General features: G+C 43.2%; 2 protein-coding genes across 2 annotated transcripts in view; both read right to left on the bottom strand.

The window, feature by feature from the left end:
* Positions 1–1,357: 1,357 nt before the first annotated feature.
* On the bottom strand, positions 1,358–17,630 carry LOC142857240 (vomeronasal type-2 receptor 26-like). The gene is made up of 6 exons (XM_075985161.1): positions 17,422–17,630; positions 13,317–13,608; positions 10,356–11,153; positions 8,131–8,376; positions 5,151–5,274; positions 1,358–2,334 (listed from the first exon to the last, which is right to left on the bottom strand). Exons 1-6 carry the CDS (start codon positions 17,628–17,630, stop codon positions 1,358–1,360), a joined length of 2,646 nt encoding a protein of 881 aa, XP_075841276.1.
* A 5,176-nt stretch (positions 17,631–22,806) lies between these two features.
* The window catches only part of LOC142857195 (vomeronasal type-2 receptor 26-like), a 24,347-nt gene continuing 22,446 nt past the window's right edge, over positions 22,807–24,707 (bottom strand). The window contains exon 6 of the mRNA XM_075985015.1: positions 22,807–23,759. Within this exon, the coding sequence (XP_075841130.1) occupies positions 22,807–23,759 (953 nt within the window). The remainder of the gene's footprint in view (positions 23,760–24,707) is intronic.

Genomic DNA, 24,707 nt, shown 5'->3' with positions numbered 1-24,707 from the left:
ACTGAGATTGTTAAATTACAAGGTAAGTCTCTGATGGAACTGTCCATGAAAGGGTCAATCCCCAGTACTGCCTCTCTCAAAATAAAGAGGAGAGATGAATGATCTACCTGCCAATTCCTCATATCTTACCAACCCTTGACATCAGCATCACCTCATTATGCTTTTCACACTTTTGCATTTAAATTGTGTGTGTGTGTGTGTGTGTGTGTGTGTATGGGGGTGTCGTGTGTACTTCAGTGACCAAGCAGCAGTCATACAACAACTTAGTGATGTCAGTTCTCTCCTTCCAACATCTGGGTCCTGTGTAACAAGCCCAGCTTGCCATGTTTAATGGTAACTGTTTGTAGCTTCAATTCAATTGTTCTTAATAAGTAAAAGCCAGACTTTGGGGGAGCCTAGGCAGTTTGGATGCTCACCTTACTAGACCTGGAGAGAGGTGGGCAGTCCTTGGGCTTCCCACAGGTCAGGGAACCCTGATTGCTCTTCAAGCTGATGAGGGAGGAGAACTTGATCGGGGGAGGGGGAGGGAAATGGGAGGCAGTGGCGGGGAGGAGGCAGAAATCCTTAAATAAATAAATAAATTTTAAAAAATCACTAAAAAAAGCTGTATTGTTATGGAATATTCATACAAAAAAAATAAGTAAAAGCCAGAGTCAGAAAAAAGGTAAATGCTGAAAAATCAGAGAAGCAGAGCAGTCAGCTACTAGTTCTTAATTCTCCCAAATCCTTAGACTGAATGGATGATCCTCTTTCTAGGAATCCTCACACTGAATTCACTGAGCTCCTATCTCCTCCTGCCTTTTATATTCCTCTCTCAAACAAGCCATATCCCTTCCTGTCTCCACCTCTCTAGTGTTGGGATTAAAAGTGTGTGACTCCCAAGTACTGAGATTAAAGGTATGAGCCACCACTGCCTGGCTTTGTTTCTCTTTTATATTGCATCAATCTTGTGGAACCCAGGATGGATTTAAACTCACAGAGATCCATCTGCCTCTGCCTCCTGAGTGCTGGGTTGAAAGGTATGAGTCACCACTGCCTGGTCTCTATGGATAACTAGTGGCTAGATCCACACTCTGATCTTCAGACAAGCTTTATTTGTTATAGCACAAAGTATCATGGCAAGCATTTGTACACACTAAACAATCTTGCTAGCTCACCTTTTCAAAATTTCTAAATTTTGATAAATTTTAACAATATATAGAGAATAGTAAATAACCATCTATGTGTCCATATCAAATGATTATCATGACTGTTTTGTAATGTCTCACTTTTATTTTGATTTGTCTTTTAAACACTATGAATCCATACAAAACCAGTAGCAAAAACCACATGAAGGTACCAGTGACTCCACCGAGGACTAGATCATCAAGGCAGGTGATGTGGATCTGGAGAAACACCTTCTCTGGAGCATCTCACTCTGCCTATCTTCCTGTGCCTGATGGTCTTGCCTTAGCCAGGCAGACATGTTCCTCTCTGGTCTCAGCAAAATGATGTAACATTTGGGGATGAAGATGCCACCCAGAAGGCCAGCAGTGGAGGCCAGGATGGAGAAGATCTCTACAGCCACAGTGGACTTGCCCCGGGCACTGTGGTACAGGGGCAGGAACGCTGTCCAGACACTGCAGAAGAGCAGCATGCTGAAGGCCAGGAACTTAGTCTCGTTGAAGACATCTGGCAGGCCCCTGGCCAGAAAAGCCACAGAGAAGGTACCCCCTGCCAGGAACCCCAAGTAGCCCAGCACACAGAAGAAGATGGTGCCAGAGCCCTCCTGGCACTGGATGACAATGTGCTGGGGCTCCGAGACCATATCCCTGTCTGGGAATGGTGGGGAGGTGGCCAGCCAGACCCCACAAAGAACAACCTGCATGAAGGAAGCAATGAGGACCACTGAGGTGGAAGCCCCAGGGCTCAGGCACACCTGGATCCTGGCCCCTGGCCTGGTGACCCTGAAGGCCAGGACCACTGTGAGAGTCTTGGCCAGAACAGAGGAGACGGCCACCGTGAACACCACAGCAAAGGTCGTCTGACGCAGGAGACACGTGAGGACACTGGGGCGGCCAAGGAACAGCAAGGCACACAGGGCACAGAGGGAAAGGGAGATCAGCAGGAAGTAGCTGAGGGTTCTGTTGTTGGCCCTGACCACGGGGGTGTCCCTGTGCTTCAGGAACACTCCCAGAACCAGGACAGCCAGACCAGCCAGGAAGAGTGCCACCAAAGCCAGCATGAATCCCAGAGGTTCCTCAAAGGCCAGGAAGATCTCTGTCCTGGGCAGGCAGCGGTCTCTGGTGTGGCTCGAGTACTGCTCCTTGGGGCACAGGAGACATCTCTTCATGTCTACAAGAGACACAGACACCATTTCTGCAACACTGTGCCAACTGCAGCAGCTCAGAAGGAAGGTGCCCCAAGCACTCCTGCCCTTACAGCCTTTCCATCCAGTCATGGATTTATGAATTATTCTTGGTGACCAGGGCTGGGATGGTTGATATTAGAGGCAGAGGCACAAAGCTGCATTTCTGTGTCTGTTTTATGTGAGGGTTTCTGTTTCTGTCTTCAGTGTCGCATGGAACTCAGGCTGAGTAGCAGAGGGTGGCCATGAACTCCTAAGCCTCCTTCCACAACTTCTCAAGTGCTGTCATTATAGGCCTGCACCACTATACCTAACCTATGTGAGCTTCCGTGTGTGCCGCTTTGTGTGTGCATACATGTATGTGTGTGGTCATAAGTGCTTGTTGGAACCAGAGATGATCAGATAGTCTCTTACTCATTTCTCACACCTTATTTTCCTAATGAAATGTATTTGTTCATGTGGTGTGTGTATGTGTTGTGTGGGCTAAGGCGTGCCTTGCACACTTGTACATGTGCTGTGTTTATGTGTTGTGAGCTAAGGCGTGCCTTGCACACTTGTACATGTCCTGTGTGTATGTGTTGTGAGCTAAGGCGTACCTTGCACACTTGCACATGTCCTGTGTGTATGTGTTGTGGGCTAAGGCGTCCTTGGTGTGCACCTGAAGGTAAGGAAAACTATCACCAGTGTGGTGCTCTCCTTCCGCCATGTGGGTCTCCAGAGCCACACTCAGGCTGTCAGGGCTGACAGTGACTGCTTTAACTCATGAGCCATCTCACAAGTCTCAACAACTATTTTGGGGATTATTTATTTTATTTTTCTTGTTGAGTATGTTTCTGCACATATATATGGAAATCATGTGCGTGCCTTGTTCCTACAGAAGTCAGAAGAGGGCATTGGATCCCTGAAACTGGAGTTACAGATGGCTGTGAGACCCCACATAGGTGCTCCTAACTGCTGCATCTCCTCTCCAGCAGAAGAATATTTTTTCTTCCTTCTCTTTTTTTATACTTTATTTTATTTTTAAAAGAAAACAAACTGTCTCTTTTCACTTTGCATACCAATCCCAGTTCCCACTCCCTTCCCTCTTCCCAACCCTCCCACCTACCCCTGCACCCCCCCATCCACTCCTCAGAGAGGGCAATTGCTTTGGGGAAGGTCCAAGGCCCTCCCTACTATATCTATGTAGATCAAGGAATGAATCCATCCTAAGAGAATGGGTTTCCAAAAACCTAGGACAAGCAGCAGGGATAAATCCTGGTGTCACTGCCAGTGGCCCTGAAGTCTGCCCCAGCCATACAACTGTCACCCTCAATCAGAGGGACTAGTTTGGACCTATACTGATTCCTTCCCTGTCCAACTAGAGTTGGTGAGCTCCCATCAGCATGATCATAGTTCTTGAGACTAAATCTTTTATTGAACCTGGAGATCACTGAGTTGACTACACTGATCAATCTCCAAGATCCTTCTGTCTCTATCTCCTGAGTGCTGGGATTAAAGGACTGCGCCACCACACCTGATCTCTTACATGAGTTTTAATGTTTGATTTTTCCAGTAGTATCAGTAACTGGTCATATTAACCAATGTTTTAGACTGAGTGGTGTCCACAAAATTCATCTTGTCAAGTCCTGCTACTTGGAACCTCAAAGTGTCACTGTATTTTGCCATAAGTAAACTGGAGATTTTCTAACACATGTAAAATTAATTCACCAGGGTAGATTCGAACAAGGCTCCTATCCTAATAAGAATGGGGAGCTGGAGCTGGATGTGGCTGCACATAACTTTAATCTCAGCACTTGAAGGGCAGAAGCAGATGGGTTTCTCTCAATGTGGGGACAAACTGGTATCGCTGTGATTTCCAAGCACCCTGGACTACACGGTCAACCCTTGTCTCAAAAGCAAATAACAAACCAAAAAGAGAGGGAACACACACACACCAGGGGTTGAAATGAGAGCACAGTGTGAGGGGATGGCTCTTCTAGGGGAAAAGTGAGCCCTCATACAACACCAGCCTGAAGAATAACTTGGTTTTGCATTTCCAGCTTTCAGAATGGTAAAGGAATAACTTCTGCATCTCAGACAGTATGGGATGTGGTGATTGGCTGCCATTCCACATCTAGGATGAACACCACTAATACAGACGAGGAAGGAAATCACTAAAGAACATCTACATGCATTTCCACTTCCATGCAGTTTAAAAAGCAAGTGGAATTCATCAGTTTCAGCAAAAGGTTCTTCATTGGACCATTAGAAGCTTGTGGAAGTAGCTTATGCCTGATTCTTGTCCACAGTCCAATTACGGTTCAAGCACTTGACTGTCTCAATAAAGCATTTACTTAAGAACAACTATAAGAGCAGTGTTCTGACTGGTGTAGCACAGAAAAGCAAAGTCTTTGCATCCAGTGGATAGATGGGTGTAATGGTTTGACTGAGAATAGTCCCATAGTCTCATATATTTGAATGTTTGGTTAATTGGTGGGTTGTTGGGAATGGATTAGTAGGAATAGCATTGCTGGATGAGGAGTGTCACTGTGGGTGGCCTTTGAAAGTTCAGACTCACACACCTGGCCCACTCTCCACCTCTCTTCCTGCCTGCTGCCTGTAGATCAGAATGGAAACCCTCAGCTACTGCCTGGCACCATGCATCCTTCCATGATGGTCATGGACTCACCCTCTGAAACCATAAGAAGCTGCCTTGGTCATGGTGTCTTTTCAGAACAGTGGGACGGTAACTAAGACAATGGAGAAACACAGGAGGCTCAAAATTCCCTTTGGTCCCTCAGATTCCAGATCCACATGCCCTTACCTTTTTTGTCTGCAAACTGTCCCTCGGGGCAGGGACTGCAATCAAAACAGCATTGGGGTGCTCCCAGCCTGGGCACTTGGCTGAACCCTGGAAGGCAGCTTTCACTGCAGACAGAGGTGGGCACCTAGTAACAGTGAGCATAGTGTCACTGGTGACTCTTTAGGGATACAGATGCTTGACCTCACCCTAAGAACCAGAACAGGAGAGTTCCCTCTCAGCCCACTAAATGAGATGCCTTTCAGAAAACATGTCTACCAGAGCAGATGCCAGACTAGAGAAGTACTTTTGCGTGTAATAAGGAAGGGCTACATCAGGATGCCATGGTTGAGGCGTTCAAAATCACAGATAAACAGTATGATTGTTGTCTTTCCAGACTCTGTGGGGCTCCTCTATCAACAATTGAATATATGCAAGCAGGACAGAAGGCTCAGTGGTAAAGAGCACAGGCTGCTCTCCCAAAAGAGCAAAATTCAATTCCCAGCACTCATAGAGGAGCTCACACTGTAATTACAGTTCCAAAGGTACTCATGCCCTCTTCTGTCATGTACAGACACAAGGCATACACAGCACACAAATACACATGCAGGGAAACATCCATATAGGCAAAATAAAAGGAAAATAATTGTAAGTATTGGTAGACATTACACTAGTCCATAGCCTGGCCATAATTTCCTTGATGGTCATGGCTTTCTCTTTCTTTCTCAGAATGTCCCAAAACCTGTGAATGCCTGCAAACCTCCATGCCTAACTCAGAAAACATGGGTGTCTCTCTCTTCCTTTTCTTCATTTCCCTCTGTGAAGTTGTTGAGGTTTACAGTTTAGCTGCCCTTATGTTTTTCACTTCTACTCTAATAATAAAGTATATTTGAGATTCATAAATTAGGTACTTATGCCTTTGACACAGAGAGACAGAAACAGAGAGAGGGACAGAGACAGAGAAAGGAAGAGAGAGAGAAAGGAAGACAGAGAAAGGAAGACAGAGAGAGATGTTGTGGGATATTTATTTACAAATGTGAAGATATGTCACTGTGTTTGACTTGATAAAAAGCTGAACAGACAATAGGTAGGCCAGAGAGGTTAGGCTGAACTTCCAGTAGGAGACAGGAACTCGGGGTTAGAATCTAGCTGCAGAAGAGATGCCAGTGAGACACTGAGGCAATCAGATGTATGTTATGGAACATAGGTGACAAGCCACATGACAGAACATAGATTAATATAGATGGGCTAATTTGTTATAAGAGCTAATTGAGGAAATGCATAAGCTAAGTCCAACCATTGATAATTAATAAGCCTCCATGTCTTTATCTATGGCTAGCAGACCAAAGAATATTCAAACTATATGCATGCACACACACACACACACACACACACACACACACACACACACACCTTCACAGCACACGTGGTAGTCCTCTTATTTACCTTGGACCTGCCAAGGATGACTCAATTTCTCATAGCAAAACTCTAGGTCCAGGCCAGGATCACAAAGATCACAAAGTGTGGGGTGCTGACATCTCTACCACAAAAGAAGACAGCAGAAACTTCCCACCCAGATCAAGACCATTGAAAGATTCTTCAAAAGAATCATATGAACACTTAGCATGTGTCATTTCTGCTTCATAAATCCAAGAATGGGAACCTCATTCTCATGTAAAAAAATTTAAAGCCACCATTGACTGGAGAGGCCACCAGAACAAAACTTAGACAAAGTTGCAGAGGAGGGGACTCTATCTTCACTGGCACAGGACAAGGAGCTGAGCCATTTCTATGTACCAGACTCCATACATAGACATACCTTTGTCAACACTGTTCCTAATTTTGTTAATAAATGTCATGGTTTGAATCTCAAATGTTCCCAAAGTCTCATGTTTTGGACCATGAGTTACCAGATGGTAGGTTTTTGAAGTATGATTGGGTCTTGACGCCTCTGACCAAATCAATGGACTGATTTCTCAATGGAATCATAATTTGATGAATTATTACAGATATTGTAAATAGGATGTGGGACCTAGATGGGGGAGTGGGTCCTGGGACCACGCACTCATACAGTGTAACTTGGTTACCTATCTATCTAGCTCCCCACCTCCCCACTCCTTTGGCCCATGAACTGAACAACCTCTTTCACCACACAGGCATGCTGCCTTCTGCCATTTGTGACCAACCACACACACCCAAAGCAATGGATACATCTTAAATTGGACGTCTCAAGCCACGAGGCATTAAAAACTTTTCCTGACCTGAAACTTGCTCTCAGGTATTTGTGATGGAGGGGGAAATAAACTAACTTAGCAAGTAAACTGAATGTTTATCAAGCCCACTTCCCAGCTGGTTGAGTGTGTCACTCACTGTCTTCTTCTCAGAGAATAACCTGAACACAGATACTGTGAAAATACTGCCAAAGGCAGCACCAAGTGCAGATTCTCATTCTATTTGTGAATCTGATATTCTTTTCCCCAATGTTTATGCTGCAAATATGCATGCATGCATTTGTGCATCTATGTGGACTTGTGTGCATATATAAACAAGCACATGTGGAGGCCCAAGGTTAATGCTGGGAATCATCCTCAATTGCTTTTCCACTATGTTCATTGAGGCAGAGGCTCAAAGGAAAACCCAGAGTTCACTGATACAGCTAGTCTTACTTGTCAGGTTTCTGTGGACATCTCCTTGTTTCCTTCTTCCAGGGATGAAATTACAGGTGAGACCTACTGTCCACTCAGCATGTACAAGTGTTCTGGACATCCAAAGTTTGGTTCTTGTACTCGCATACAAAACACTTTAAACACTGAGCCATCTCCCAACCCCACCTTTTATATCTTCCTTTTTGCTCGTGAATCAATATCATTCAGAGAAAGATCTCTAATGAGATAAACAGCATAGCCAGTTATAACTGACTGACCCAATCAGAGCCGCATCAACTTCATGAACCCGGAGCAATGAAGACCCCTGGACTTGGAATTTCCCTGTGACTTTAACACACTAGACCAGGAGTCATCTCTGCATTCAGGCAACTCACTTGGATTTCCTCCTTCAAATGGACCATCATTTTGTTCCCCGAAGAGACTTGAGGGTCTATCATTCCTACATGGACCAAGTGGAATACACCCTCAGGGGTCTTCTGCCCTTGGAGAATATCAAATATTGACACCAAATCTCCATTTCTATCAAACATAATCTCGATTCCGTCAGGAGTCTTGAAGTGCACCTTCCTCAGAGCATAAAGCAGCTGACAAGGAAGGGAGATATTGTTCACTGACAAGGACCAGCTCAGGATTTTGTCTAAAATGCAACATACAATTCACCTCTGCAATGAGACGGAGTCATTTCAACCAAAGACATTAGGCACCATTAGGCATGAGGAAAATAAAGGACCTGTGATATTTTCAGGGAATCACAAATATAATTAGGCTTAACAATTAATAGTGTATAATCTTTAATCCAGATAATTTTTAAACCTAATACTGTGCTGTCTGTGTATCCAGCTCACACGATAGAATTAGAGAACATCTCTCAGGAATATTCTCTCCTTCTGCTGCCATGTGGGACTTAGGAATCCAACTTATGCTTGGGGGAAAATATCTTTACCCACTGAGCCATCTCAGCAGCCTTAAAATTAAATCCCCAAACATGACAATGTGATTCCTGCTCCAGAGTCTCATTTGGCTGTGCACTGCTGTCCTCAGTCTTCTCATTACACTCAGCAGATTCCAAACTCTAGTAAGAATTCCACAGACTGGCCCCAGACCACCTAGACTGCCCAACAACTCTAACCAGTCTCCCACAGTTCACCAGTCCACCTATGTGACTCTGCTACATGTCTCCATTCTAGGGTCTTGACACGTGCTGTCCCTGCGGTCTGCACTTTTTCCCGTTATGAGACTTCTCATCCTCTTGTCTGAAACTCAGATATTTCCACACAAGGTGAAAATTTTCCTTCTTTCACCCACTCCTCACTCCGTCTACTTTCTATCCTCCTCATAGAATGCACACACTGATATGACCACAGTCATCTTTTCCGTGCTGTATAGTCCTGGCTGGCCTTGAATTCGGGATTTTATGGCCTCAGCCTCCTGTGTGTTGGCATGACAGGCATGGACCACCAAGTCAGATCTTGTGTAATTTGTAATCTGTCATTCTCAGCGAAAGAGACAGCAATAGTCACTATGCATATGGTTGACAACCAAATGAGCATTCACCAGACACACAGGAGAGACTCAGGTCATCTTAGAGCAAGTGATAAAAACATACCCCCTCCTTGGCCACCACTCTCACTAGTTAGCACACTAGTGAGCCACATTTCTTCCACGGGTCCACTTACATATCTAGGCGTATACTATCCTGAATGGATTTGAGAAGATAGATGGATAGATAGATAGATAGATAGATAGATAGATAGATAGATAGATAGGCCTGTGCCAAGGAAACCAAAATGCATTATATGTATATGAATTTATCATTAATATTTTAAAAAAGAATGATAAGTAAGTATTTGGGAGTTGGATCAGTGATTGAAAAACACATGCAATAAAAGTTTGAGGTTTGGACTTCAGATACCTGGAACCCACCTAAATGTTAGGTGGGTGTGACGGCATGCATGTAGTCACATGGAGACAGGAGGTGCCCAGAGCAAGCTGGCCAGCAATTCTAGCTACATCAACAAGCTCTGTGATTGATTGAGAGACCCTGCCCTAACTAGTAAGGTTGGAGAGTGACAGGCCGACGATTTCTCATATCCTTCTCTGACTTTCCCACATGTACGTACACATGAGTGCACGCCCCACCACATATACCTGCATGCCCATGCACATGTGACCATAGACAAGCATCACACATCCAAAAGAGGACAAATGAATTTGACATCTCTCTGAAATTATGATTTGTAGTATGCCTATACTAAAAATCAGCCCCTGTATTAAAGTTCAATGTAAAGACACTAAAATAATTCTATTTACTATTCTCAGGTATTTTAATTTTACTAGGCATCCTTTATTTGCGAAGACAAGCAACCTTATAAGGACTGGATTCATCTGAGATTCACACATTGCATGGAATCCTTGTCCATTGTTCCTTCTAAGATGCCCCTCAGTTGCAAGTAGGAGGCATCCTTGCTGAAGCAAATAGCCAGCTTTTCTTCAGCCTAGTGAGAACGAATGTCCTCTTCCCCAAGCAGTCCTAAATCACCCGCTCTGCACACGTCTTTCTCACCTGCCAGGGCTGGAAGTCCTGGGAATCTGTACTTTTCCCATCCTGCTGTCCACTGGTTATCACGTCGTGCAGGGCATGGGCAATGCTGTAGACAGCTGGGTAAGCAATATCAATTTTACTCACTTCTGGGAAAGGATACTGCTTGTTTATCAGACTCTCATTCCCTGAGCACAGCTGGACACCTTCTGTCACTGTGCTGCTCTGGTGGGGCCATGTGCAATCAAAGGTGATCTCCCAAAACTTCTTTATAAACATGTCTTCTGGAGTCCGGCTGGGGCGCAGGTGAGCAAGGAACTCGGGGAAGCCAATTGCCCTGCTGCTATGAAACAAAAGGCCAAATGTGCCATGCAATACCTGGGAAATGCCTGGAGTAGACAGGGCAAGTGCCATGTGCAGAGTGTCCTTGCTGACCCAGACCTGCCCTGAGACAGGGGCACCCCGTAGGCCATGAAGAATGAGCTGGAAATTGGAATTACTTAGGAAAACCAGAACAACCCTGGCTGTGCATTTCTGCATCTTCTGGACAATCTCTCCAATCTTCCCCATGGACTCATGGGAAGGGACACGGAGGGTGAACTCAATGCACACACCAGCTGGACTCAGCTCCTGAATGGCCAGAGAGCTGGCCTGCTCTCCAAAGTCATCATCATGGGCCAGAATGATCACCCAGGACCACTGAAAGTGAATGATCAGCTGGGTCACTGCACGGCAAGATGTGAGGTCACTAGTCAGGGTTCGAAGGAAAGATGGGAACTGGATCTTGTCACTGAGGCTGGGTAGTGAGGATGCATAACTGACCTGTCAAAGAAAAACCGGACAATAGAAGGGTGACTGAGACTAGAGCTTAAGCATAGGCTGATGATCTGGTTTGAAGCTGGGAAGGAGGAGGCTGGAGACAAGGCTCAGCAGTTCAGAGCCCTTGTTCTTCTTGTACAAGACCCACGTTCAAGTCCTAGCACAAACAGCAGAGGGCTCACATCTACCTACAACTCCGAGTCAAGGAAATCTGATACCTTCATCTGGCTTCCTCCTGCATCTGTAGCATAGACTCACACAGACATAGAGACAGACAAACACACACACACACATTAAATATTAAAACATAATTTTCAGGAAAGAACTTGAGCATCCTGCATTGTGAACTGTGTTGGTTCTACAGCCTGGTGGCTTCTGGAATGAACCCAGAACCATAGCTTTACCTGCTCTCCTCTCAGCATCTGTCCTTCACCTGTCTTGAAATACTTCATTCCTGTGCCTCAGCAAGGTGTGTGACTGTGTGCTTTGCACAAAACTGTTAGGTTGCTATTTTTTCTTTTATTGAGCTCTACATTTTTCTCTGCTCCCCTCCCTGCCTCCCCCTCCAATTCAACCTCCCAAGGTCCCCGTGCTCCCAATTTACTCAAGAGATCTTGTCTTTTTCTACTTCCCATGTAAATTGGATCTATGTATGTCTCTCTTAGGGTCCTCATTGTTGTCTAAATTCTCTGGGATTGTGGTTTGTAGGCTGGTTTTCTTTGCTTTATGTTTACAAACTACCTATGAGTGAGTACATGTGATTAATTGTCTTTCTGTGTCTGGGTTACCTCATTCAAAATGATGTTTTCTAGCTCCATCCATTTTCCTGCAAAATTCAAGATGTCATTATTTTTTTCTGCTGTGTAAATGTATAAATGTACCACATTTTCCTTACCCACTCTTTGGTTGAGGGGCATTTAGGTTGTTTCTAGGTTCTGGCTATGACAAACAAAGCTGCTATGAACATAGTTGAGCACATGTCCTTGTGGCATAATTGAGCATCCTTTGGATATATACCCAAAAGTGGTATTACTGGATCTTGAGGATAGGTTGTTGTTTTTTTTAAAAACAGGTGGCATGTGCGTGTGCATGTGCGTGTGCATGTGCGTGTGTGGGGGGGGTACCTATGTAAAGATCAGACATATTTCATAGGTTGCTTCAGCATAGGAATGATGGAATATGGTACCAATGGGATTCAGGAGAATGCATTTTCGCAAGAGAATGAAAAATGTTCTCAAATCAACAGAGGTACTCATCCTAAGATAAAAGTCACTGAAGTGCTAACCGTAAATGCATAAATTATCCTCAAGTCACCTCTTAAAACCATATACTAAAGAGATAATTGTCAAACACAGCCTCCATTGTGGGAATGATGCTAATGTCTGGGTTACATAACCAAAGGGTAGATGGGTGCAAGTGGCGTGAGCCCAATTGCCTAGATTGAAATTCCAAGAACCTACAGCCAAGCAAAATTACTGATCAGCTTATTTAAAAAACAAATAAAATAACATTTCTTTAGGAGCTGGAAAGATGTCTCCCCAGGTAAAGGTTGGCCACCAGTCTGATGACCTGAGTTTAAGCCCCAAAGAAGAAAAGAACTGACACACTAAATTTGTCTTCTGACCTGCACATGGACACCATTGCACTGGTTTCACATGCACACACACACACACACACACGGCTATTCTGTCAGAGGAGCTGGGTTCAAACCCCAGCAGCCTCGCGGCAGCTAAAAAAAATCTGTAACTCCACTTCCAGGGAAGCCAATGACCTTTTCTGAATGTCCATTGGCACCAGGCATGTAATGCGTGCATGCGTGTGTGTATGTATATATATGAAAGATGTATGTTTCATATGACTGTATTGTAGATATGTACCACAAATGTGTAGCACATCTATAATATATATAAGAATGTACATACTCATATACATTAATAAAAATAAAAAACTCTGTAAAGATATATTTTGAAATAAAAAATTTTTCAATACCTGAGAGGTATGCCAGTTCTCTCTAAACAATCTTTATCTGCATATGGAGGGGAACCATGTGCACATGGAGAATACTTGCAGGGAGCCTGGCTCCACAGCAGAGCTGCTCACGCCTGTGGCCATCACCATCTGTTTCTCTATCCTCATTCATGAAGGAAGAAGGCTTGAGTAACTCACCTGGGGAAACTTGTACAGCCCCAGAAGTCTGGCCATGGAGACAGACAGGGATGACCGTGTGTCCCCAACCAGAGCAGCCTGAGGAGAGCCATGCTGACATGTATAGTTGGGGATGGGCTCCTCCTGCCTCGAGAGAAAGCTCATTGTCTCGTGGACAGCTCCATGCACTGAGTCCCCAGAGTTTCGAATGGAGAAGCCCAGAGTCAAATTGGGCAACAAGTGAGCACTCCTATTGATCTCCTCAATAGCAAAGACGAAACTCTGGGCCACGCGGTAGCCCCACTTGGAAACGCTGAGGGAAAGAGAAGCCCACGTTTATCCCTCATGATGGGGTAAACTGAACATGAATAAACACAGGGACTCGAGAGATACAGGTAGAACAACATCTCCACAGGTATTTCTACATAGATGTGCCGAGGAGCACAGTTCAGGATACTCAAAGGGGAGCCAGAGGGAATGTGGAGCCAGTAATCAGAGGGGACAGTTTCAGAAGACAGAATGGATAAGTGAAGATCTATTGAATTAGCTGGGTGAGATGGCACACTTGTTTAATAGTTTAATAGCTCTCTGGAGGTAGAGCAGATGGATCTTTGAGAGGTGGAGACCAGCACAGACCCAAGTACCAGGAGCTACATAGAGAGGCCCTTTCTCATGTAGGCAAAGAAAAAACTATTGCACAGTAAACTTGCTTAGAATTAACAGTAACTAACATCTATTTCAGAATTGCTCATAGTAAGAGCCAGAAGACAGGGAGAGGAGATGTGAAATACTGTCTTCAGGACTTGATGCAGACATCTGAGCCTGGATGCATTGGAAAATTCCTTGTGTGGCCCTCCTCTTCCCTGCTGAACTATTGGCAATGGATGTAATCTGGAGAAAAGATACTCATTGTCTTTAGACACATACCCAACTGATGAACCCCAAAACTCCATTGTACAGTTCCAAGCCTGCAGCCACACAGACAGCCTTGGTTAAATTCAGGGGGTCATATCTGGGTGGTCACAGCGCGTGCCTTTCATCTCAGAACTGGGGAGGCACAGGCAAGCAAATCTTTACGAATTGGAGGATAGCCTGGACCACAGAGTGAGTTCCAGAACTGCCAGGGCTACACAGAGAAAACCTGTCTCAAAAAAAAAAAGTGAAAAAGAATCAATGGCTAACAAAACAAAAAGGCATAAATGTGGGAAAGAGTCCTGTAAGATGGAGGAGGGAAGGTCAGTGGTAAAAGGAAGGTAAGAGAGGCTGGGGTTGAGAATTAAACAAATGCACTATGTAAACATATGAAATCAGCAAAGATCAAATACAATAAAATGTTAAGCATGCATATACAAGTAACACTAAATGGACTCAACGGGTCTCATTTATGTATTAATATATTGGCTTGCATGTTTAAGCAATAATAATTAAAGAATAAAAGGCCATAAAATTGAGAGAAAAGAAGGGCTTACGGGAAGCATTGGAAGGAGTAGAGGACTAGATAGATAGATAGATAGATAGATAGATAGATAGATAGATAGATAGATAGATAGATAGATGATAGAAGATAGATAGATGATAGATAGATAGATAGATAGATAGATAGATAGATAGATAGAGCTATAGATATATAGATATAGACAAATATATAGATATAAGGATACAGATAGATACATGGGGATGTTCAGACAAAGAATCTCTTTATGGCCTTTGTTGGTCTGGAATTCAAAGGTATCTTTCTGCCTCTGCCTCTTCAGTACTGGAATTAAAACAAAGTGTCACCATATCCAGCTGACGTTATTTATGTTAATTAAATTGTTCAGAATTAATGTTGAGAGTAGATTTGCTTTGTTTTGAGGCAGAGTCTCCTTGTCCCCCAGTCTGACCTCACACTCACTATATAACCAAGAATGATGATGAATTTTTAATGGATGTGTATGTGTGTGTATAAGCCAGAAGCTGACATCTAGTACTGTCTTTAAGCGTGTTCTGTGTGTGTATGTGTGAGTGTTCATGTGTGTGCGTGTTCGTGTGTGTGTGTGTGTGGTGTTGTATTTGTGTGCATGGGTGTTTCCCCTTACAAGGTGAAGACTGATGGATTATCAGGATATCTTTCATAATACCTTCTCCACCTTTTAAAAAACATTATCCTGTGTTCATGTGTGTATGTAGTATGCTGTATACTCACACAAGCTAGAACACATGGAGGTCAAGAAACAACTTTATGAGTCAATTCTCTCCTTCCACCTTTATATGGGTTCTAGGAAGGGCCAGGTCGTCCATCAGGCTTGCATGCCAAGCACTTTCCCCCATAAGGCAACTCACTGGCCCCTCTTCACCTTATTTTTTTGAGACATGTCATCTAACTGAACCTGGACCTCATCCATTCAGATAGGCTCAGTGGTCAGCGACCTTTAGGGCTCTGCCTGTCTCTCTGTTCCTAACCAGAGTTACAGATGCTCAAAATTCCAGGCTTTCATGAGGGTTTTGGGAATCAAACTCAGGTCTTGCACAGCAGACACTTCATTAAGACCTTCACTTTCAGATTCTCCTGTCTCTGCCTCCCATGGTAGATTATAAACATTCACATCACCAAAAATTAAGTATACACAATGATAGATTTGTGAGTGGGGTGAGCTTGATTAATCATTCTATAATATGTAATTAGATTAAAATTCTATAATATGTAATGCAATGTACCCAATACGTACATACAATTATTATTCATTGGCTTAAAAAATAACATGGGATCCAGGTATGGTGGCATACAGTTATGATTTCAGCACTCAGGAAGATAGTGAGTTCTAGGCTAGCCTCATCTATACAATAAGAGCCTCTCTCTCTCAAAAAAAAAAACTCAAGGACAAGCCAATGTGGCCAATGTGTTGGCTCGTGCCTACAGTCCTGTGTTTGAGGGCTAGCTTGAACTACACAAGGAGTTCCAGACTAGCCTGAACACAAAGTGCAATACTATCTCAAAAGAAAAGAGTAATGGCAAATGTAAAAAAAAATCAGTAATGAAACTCTCTTCTGTTTGTGGCTGAATAAAAAGAGATGGATGTTACTTTAAAAAAAACACTTAACAACTGTTTTTGACTCAGATCTCATCATATACCCCAATCTTGCCTGGAATTAATAATACTCCTGCCTCAGCTTCCTGCATGGTTGGAGTACAGCCATATGCCCTATGCTCAGTCATGGCAGCAATTAAAAACAAATAAAGCTAAATATAAACATTTAAAAAAATAAATAATAGGGGCTGGAGAGATGGCTCAGACATTAAGAACACTGGCTGCTCTTCCAGAGATCATGAGTCCAATTTCCAACAACCCCAGGGTGGTTCATAACCATCTAGAATGAGATCTGGTGCCCTCTTCTGTCATAGAGGCATATATACAGGCAGAACACTGTATACATAATAAACAAACAAAAAATAAATCTTTAAAAAAATATAAATAAATAACCAAGAGGCTTGTTTTGTAAACTACACGGAGAAACATCGTATTGCAAAAGCTGAAATGAAAATATCCAAAAGTGGGATTGTGGATATGGCTCACTTCTTAAGGTTGATCTCCAGGACCATAAACTGAACATGGTGATGCGGCCCCACTATCTCAGCACTCAGAAGGTAGAAGTATGATTAACAGAAACTCAAGCTCATCTTTGACTACCTAGTGAATTCGAGACTTCATGATGCTTAGAAAAAATAACAAGCAAAAGGAATACAGCACAGAAGAATCACAGAGGCTGATAAATGATGAAAATCTATTATTTACACATTAATCCATTCAGCAAACACACCTACATAGACACTATGTTAAGAACCAAGGATATACAGAAGAATCAAGAAGCCCCACCTGGCCTGTGGAGGGCAGACATTACACCCACTTCATGAGCACCCATACTTCAGTCCAGTAAAAACAAGACAGACAGACAGACAGACAGACAGACAGACAGACAGACAGAGGTGATATAAAAGGAGAGCAACAGAGATACTGCATGGATATACAGAGAAAGGTGGTGGCCATCTAGCTGGGACTCTGAGAATCAACCACTATCCAAGGCTTCACACAACCTTGTAATGCTGCTTCTGGGTTTCAGAGACTCCCATTCCACATCCAACACTTACTCTGAAGCCAGCAGTCCTGATGGTGGGACAGTGAAGTCAGACAGGGTACCAATAGAGAGATCAAAGATGGAGAAGCTGCCCCCCACCATTACATCCCCAGGACGGTCAAAGTGAAGCCTCTGCCTTGGCAACAGCCAGGCTCTTGGTTCAGAAATAGCAGACACAGAGACACAGCCAAAGACAACAGGAAAGAGAATACACAGCCACATGCCTGCTGGGTACAAGGCAATCAGTGACAGGACAGCCTCATATGGAGCAGTGGCTAGCAGTAAAGGGGGCTTTTTATCTGTGAGGAAGCTCTTGATCAAGGACCTGAGGCTAAGACCACACTGGGAATTCTAGGTTTGCTGGCTGTGAGGAGAATATTGATCACGACATGATGGAGGTGGGTGACCACTAAATCCCAGAGTCATTAAAAGTTTTATCTCCTCCTCCTGAGGTTTCTCTTTGCATTCACGGTCACAGTTCTGTGCATCATTTGCAGACTACAGGAAGGGCAGCAATGGGTCTGATTGTCTCCTGAGGGACTTGCAAGCCCAGGAGCAGCTGTGCTCGGGACAATGTTTGGTAGAGAAACCCCAGGTGAGTACAAGAAGCAAACAGCCCAGTAACTGAAGTGAAATATTTAACACATTGTTCACACTCTATAGCCCCTGCATAGACCCTCCATGTGTCTCCACTGTGTTGATCCACCAATCCATGTTCTGGGTGGTCTTTGCTATTCCTTAAGGAATTTTCAGAAAAGTTTATCTAGCACAATTTGGAAATACACACAACCAAACACCAGAAAACAATATCCATGTCTTTGTAGAGCCATTACTCATCTTCCCAAGGTACTGAGCCTATTTGTCGATCATTTGAAAACAGATTCCAAGGTTGCCAAGGTTGTTTTCAGGTAAATTCACTTGATACACTAGCCTGATGGCCTGTGTGTGATCCCAAAAATCAGCATAAAGTTAGAAGGAGAGAATCAACTCTATACACTTATCCTCTGACTCAACATGGAAATTATGACATACACCTGTGTGTATGCATACACACACATGCACACTTTATACATACAAAATAGATATATTCAAGTAAGGAGACAAATTCCAAAGTGTTAGTTCAACAGATAAATAAAATTTTCCAACACAATCATAATCCCCATATGAAGTCAAAAATAGAATCTAAAGGATGGCTCATCCTCTTAGCAGGTAAAGGCAACCTAATGACTTTAGTTAAATCACCAAGTCCCTCCCATATGATTGGAGGAGAGAACTGGCTTTTGAAACTTATTCTCTGAACTCTACATAGTGCCTTGACACTTGCATCTCCAAAAACATGGACAGAAACATGCACACACTGCCATAGAGATTTGCATTGGTATAGATCTTGATTTATTGATACAAATTTAAGGTCAATATTGTTATATGTACATGTATATTTCTGCTATTGATTAAAATGTTGAGATTATGTAGTTCATTTAGGTTAATAGATAATTATCTATAATAGTCAAGATTGTAGTCATTAGTTAGATTTTCTAGATGTTCAATGATGTATTTCAGATGGACAGGTTGATGTGGGAGTGTCATATATCAATCTGTTGATTTCATTGGTTAAGCAATAAAGAAACTGCACTGCTTGGCCCTCATAGGTTAAAACATAGGTGGGAGGAGTACAAGGAGTTGCCATGATTCCCCCACTCCAGGCAGACGCAGGTTAAGATCATTCCTGGTAAGCCAGCTCATGAGCTACCACAGATGATTAGAAATGGGCTAGTCCAGGTGTGAGAGTTAGCCGAGAAAAGGCTAGATGTAATGGGCCAAGCGGTGTTTAAAAGAATATAGTTTCCATGTAATTATTTCGGGACATAAGCTAGAGCTAGCCATGTGGGCGGCCGGGTGCCGGGACGCAGCCCCGCCATGCCTATTTCAACAGACAGGTATTCTTCAAATCTTTCAGAGACCTTCAGAATATGGCATTTAAAATGTTTAAGAACTTAAGACTTTCCATGATGGTGAGACACATCTTCTCCTGGCAGCACCAAGCTACTTCAAAGGATGATGGGCATTGAAGAGGCTCCTTATGTAGTTGGTTAGCCAGTTGGGCAAGAAACTGCTCTTGCCTGGATTGCTTCACTGGACATGCAAGACTCGCAGAGAAATGACTGCTGAAGTTGCCTAAAGGTAAGATGATCCTTCGGGGTTACTGTTTCATGAAATAGTCTGCGAGACATTCTGCAGGACACAGGAGAAAATGACTGAACTGTCTGGAATTTCCTGCTTCATGGAAAAGTCCACCAGATACGATGGGCCTATGGAATGAAGATTGATGCCCCAACAGTACAGAAAAACTTTGGGTAACTGTACAGGCAGTGAGATGTCTTTGTCAATTCTAGAGTTTTGGAAGCTGCTTACAATGCACTTCCTGATTACTTAGGTAATATTCTATCCTTCTGGAGTCTTTGATGGAGTTAAAGAATTTATAGTTATATTTTTCCTTAGTTATAATAAAAGATAAAGTAGATATATATATATATATATATATACATATATTGTAACTGTAGTTCTTACTTGATACCTGTTTTGATATAAAGCCTTCATTTTTGTTTAAACAGAAAAGGGGAAATGATGTAGGAGGTCCTTCTGTCTGTGTGTTGCTTTCATTGGTTAATAAAGGAACTGCTTTGGGCCTATAGCAGAGCTGTAGGGGAACAGAGCTAGACATGAAAAACTAAACGGAATGCTGGGAGAAGGAAGGCACAGAGAGAGAGACACTATGGAGCCACCACCAGAGATAGACATGCTGAAACTTTGCTAGTAGATCACGACCTCATGATGACATACAGATTAATAGAAATGGCTTAAATTAAGATGTAAGAGTTAGCCAATAACAAGAGAGAGATAATGGGCCAAGCGGTGTTTTAATTAATACAATTTCTGTATGATTATTTCAGGGTTAAGATAGCTGGGCAGCCAGGACAAATAAGCAGGCCCTCCTCCAACACATGCATAAATTATGAACAAATAAATAAAACAGAAACTCTGAATGTTCTTTTTAACAACAAGCTTTGATTTAAGGAAGTACAGAGCCATTGTCCAACTCCAAAATGAGCTGAATATATTAATGTGTGTGTGCGCGCGCAGGCGTGTAGGTGTAAATGTAAGTGTAACCAGTACCTGAATTCATAGACCATATTCCATTTTATAGATGCTCCTTAGTGGATAGTTATTTTTCCTTCTGTCGGCGTTCAAAGATCCATGGTCTCTTAAATTTTTGATGATGTGTATTTTCCTGTAAAGACAAGAGCAGAACCCTGTCCTAACCCTTATGAGCTTTTCTTACCACGTGTATGATTGACACGGTTGTGGATGAGCTGTCATTTCTTATTTAAAAGAGGTTTCTCCTTTTCAAAGTGAATCTTTAATAATTTTGATGGTATTCACAGTTTTTCTTCTCCTGTGGAAACAAAAGTGAAATCCCTTTTCCAACGTAGCATATCTCCTGGTTTCCATTGTGAGGACAACACGTCATTGAAATATACTGGCTGATGCATTTTAGAATTTTTTTCCATTATTCAACAACAATGCTGTTATTTCTTTCTCATTATCGTTAAGAAAATTCAAGGTTAATAAAGCATTATGCAATTTATTTGGGGTGATATTTTCCATCCCTTTCTGTTTATTCAGGATATCCTTTATAGTATCATTTGACCTTTCTATAACTGCCTGATCTGTAGGAATATTTGGTATACCTGTAATATGCTCTTCATTATAATAAGCAAAAAAACCATTTGATTTTCATAGATACATATGTTGGACCATTGTCTGTCTATGCAGGTATACCCATGATGGCCATAACTTTCAATAAATGTGGAATACTCCAGTTTACTGATATTTCAGCCTATACTTATCTACCATCCACTTCCAATAGTTTAATCTTTTATTAGGAATCATAATTAAAAAGCATAATATAAAGGAACATCACACTTTGAAATCAATGAATAATTCTTTTTAATAAAAGCTTTATTGAGACATAATTCACATAATGTTCAATCCATCCATTTACATTTTTGTAATTCTCCAGGTGTGGAAGCACACTTAAAATCTCAGCAAACAGGAGGACTGCTACAAGTTTGAAGCCAGCCTGGTTGATGTGTAAAGAACCTGTTCCAAATAATAGAGAGAGATGAAAATTTAGTGACCTGTAGCATATTAATGGAGTCTTACAGGTTTTTCAAATTATTTTTAATTAAACATATGCACAAAAAGGGCAATTGAGAGCAGGTGCACACAGAGACCATAGGTATTGGGTCCCCTAGAGCTGGAATTACAGGTAGCTGTCAGCTGCCTGACATGAGTTCTGGCAACCAGGCTGGGCCCTCTGGAGGAGAAATGGGTACTCTGAAACACTGAGCTGCATCTACAGCCCCACCTAATAAATTTTAGACCTTCAACTCCCCAGAAAGATATGCTGCACCCTTTACGCTACATTCCTCACACCCAATCTACCCTCGAAATGATTTCCCCCTCAAAAAACCATTAGTTTAATATGCCTTCATGGGATTGCTTCTTCATATATTAGAATATTAAAATATACTATTTACATTATCTAGCTTCCTTAACTCAGCATAGCATTCTGGGAACTTATCCATATAATAAACCCTGTTTTATATCATTTTACATTTATTTCTTATTGCCAAATAATGTCCTAGTGATGAGAAAGTCATACCAACTATTCATATACTGATAAACGTTTAGGTTGTTTGAACTCTTACTACATTAATAGTATTTCCCTGAAGATTCATTTATGATCTTGGCAGACATGTGTTTATTATCATGCATACATATATCTAAGAGTGAGATTGTAAATCAAATGCAAATTCTGCACAGGAACTGCCAGTGAAGAGATCAATGCACACTACTGAAGCTCTCGGAACAAAGAGAGACCAGTGATCTGCCTGTCAGTTCCTCACACCCTCAGAAACCCTTCACATCCTCATCACCGCATCACGCTTTTCACACTCTTGCATATGGAGGACTGTGTGTGCTTTGGGAGGCAAGAGGAAGTCACAGAACAAATTAGTGAAATCAGCCCTCTCCTTCAGACATGTGAGTACTAAGTATCAAATTCAGGTTGTCATGCTTAGTGGCAAGCATGTTGACCCACTGAGGCACCTTGCCTTCTCCATTTTATAAACTTTCTACAAATGTCAGCAGTACATATGGAGAGAGAATTGTAAAAGACATCTATGTGTCTGCTATCAAATCGAGAGTCAGGAGTGTTTTGTTCTGAGTGTCTCACTCATACTTTGATCTTTCCTTTAAATACCTTTGGATCCACACAGAACCAGTGAGCCAAAACCACATGGTTGGTCCTAGTGGGACCCCCTCAAGGACTAGGTCATGAATCCTTGTGGTGCAGACCTGGGGAGACACATTCTCTGGAGCATCTTACTCTGCCTATTTTGCTGCGACTGGTGGCCTTGTTCCTCCCTGGCCTCAGCAGGATGATGTAACACTTGGGGATGAAGATGCCACCCAGAAGGCCAGCAGTGGAGGCCAGGATGGAGAAGATCTCTACAGCCACAGTGGACTTGCCCCGGGCACTGTGGTACAGGGGCAGGAACGCTGTCCAGACACTGCAGAAGAGCAGCATGCTGAAGGCCAGGAACTTAGTCTCGTTGAAGACATCTGGCAGGCCCCTGGCCAGAAAAGCCACAGAGAAGGTACCCCCTGCCAGGAACCCCAAGTAGCCCAGCACACAGAAGAAGATGGTGCCAGAGCCCTCCTGGCACTGGATGACAATGTGCTGGGGCTCCGAGACCATATCCCTGTCTGGGAATGGTGGGGAGGTGGCCAGCCAGACCCCACAAAGAACAACCTGCATGAAGGAAGCAATGAGGACCACTGAGGTGGAAGCCCCAGGGCTCAAGCACACCTGGATCCTGGCCCCTGGCCTGGTGACCCTGAAGGCCAGGACCACTGTGAGAGTCTTGGCCAGAACAGAGGAGACGGCCACCGTGAACACCACAGCAAAGGTCGTCTGACGCAGGAGACACGTGAGGACACTGGGGCGGCCAAGGAACAGCAAGGCACACAGGGCACAGAGGGAAAGGGAGATCAGCAGGAAGTAGCTGAGGGTTCTGTTGTTGGCCCTGACCACGGGGGTGTCCCTGTGCTTCAGGAACACTCCCAGAACCAGGACAGCCAGACCAGCCAGGAAGAGTGCCACCAAAGCCAGCATGAATCCCAGAGGTTCCTCAAAGGCCAGGAAGATCTCTGTCCTGGGAAGGCAGCGGTCTCTGGTGTGGCTCGAGTACTGCTCCTTGGGGCACAGGAGACATCTCTTCATGTCTAAAGGAGACACAGACACCATTTCTGCAACACTGTGCCAACTGCAGCAGCTCGGAAGGAAGGCACCCCAAGCACTCCCTGCCCTTACAGCAATTCCATCAAGTCATGCATTTATGGATTTTTATTGGTGACAAACGCTAGGATGGGTGATATTAGAGGCAGAAGCACAAAGAAAAAAGCTACATTTCTGTGTCTGTTTTCTGTGAGAGTTTTTGTTTCTGTCTTCAGTGTCGCATGGAACTCAGGCTGAGTAGCAGAGGGTGGCCATGAACTCCTAAGCTTCCTTCCTCAACCCCTTAAGTGCTATGATTATACTCCTGCACCACTATACCTAACCTATGCTAGTGTGTGCAGGTTTGTGTGTGCACACATGTTTATAAGTGGATGCACATGCTTGTCAAGACCAGACATTTAACATGTGATACAATTCCTCAATCATCCCCTCTAACTTATTTTTCTAATCAAATTTATTTTTATATTTTGTTTGTGTGAGTATATGTGTGGCCTCAGGCATGCCCTGGTTTGCTAGTGGAGGTCAACACAACTTTGATGAACTTGGGGTTCTCTTTCTACAATTTGGGTCCCAGGGCCTGAACTTATGCTTTCAGGGTTGACAGTGAATACTTTAACTGATAGGCCATGTAACCACTCTCCACAGCTTCTTCTTTTATAATGACCTCTTTTATTTTACTTGTTGACTGTTTTGTTACTACATAACTTTTTAAACCATGTGCATGTCTGGAATGTGCAGAAGTCAGAAGGAAGCAGCATTTTCCCTATAACTGGAGTTATACTTGGTTGTGACCACCATGTGGTGTTTCTAACTGCTGAACTACCTCTATAGGCCCCTTTTCATCTTACTATTTAAAACAGGGTGTCTTACTCAGCCTAGAGATCACTGAGTTGACTACACTCTCAGGCCACAATGCACAAAGACCCTCCTGTCTC

Source organism: Microtus pennsylvanicus, chromosome 1, assembly GCF_037038515.1.
Source record: "Microtus pennsylvanicus isolate mMicPen1 chromosome 1, mMicPen1.hap1, whole genome shotgun sequence".
In the NCBI taxonomy this organism is placed as follows: Eukaryota; Metazoa; Chordata; class Mammalia; order Rodentia; family Cricetidae; genus Microtus; species Microtus pennsylvanicus.
This window is presented reverse-complemented; position numbering and strand designations above follow the sequence as displayed.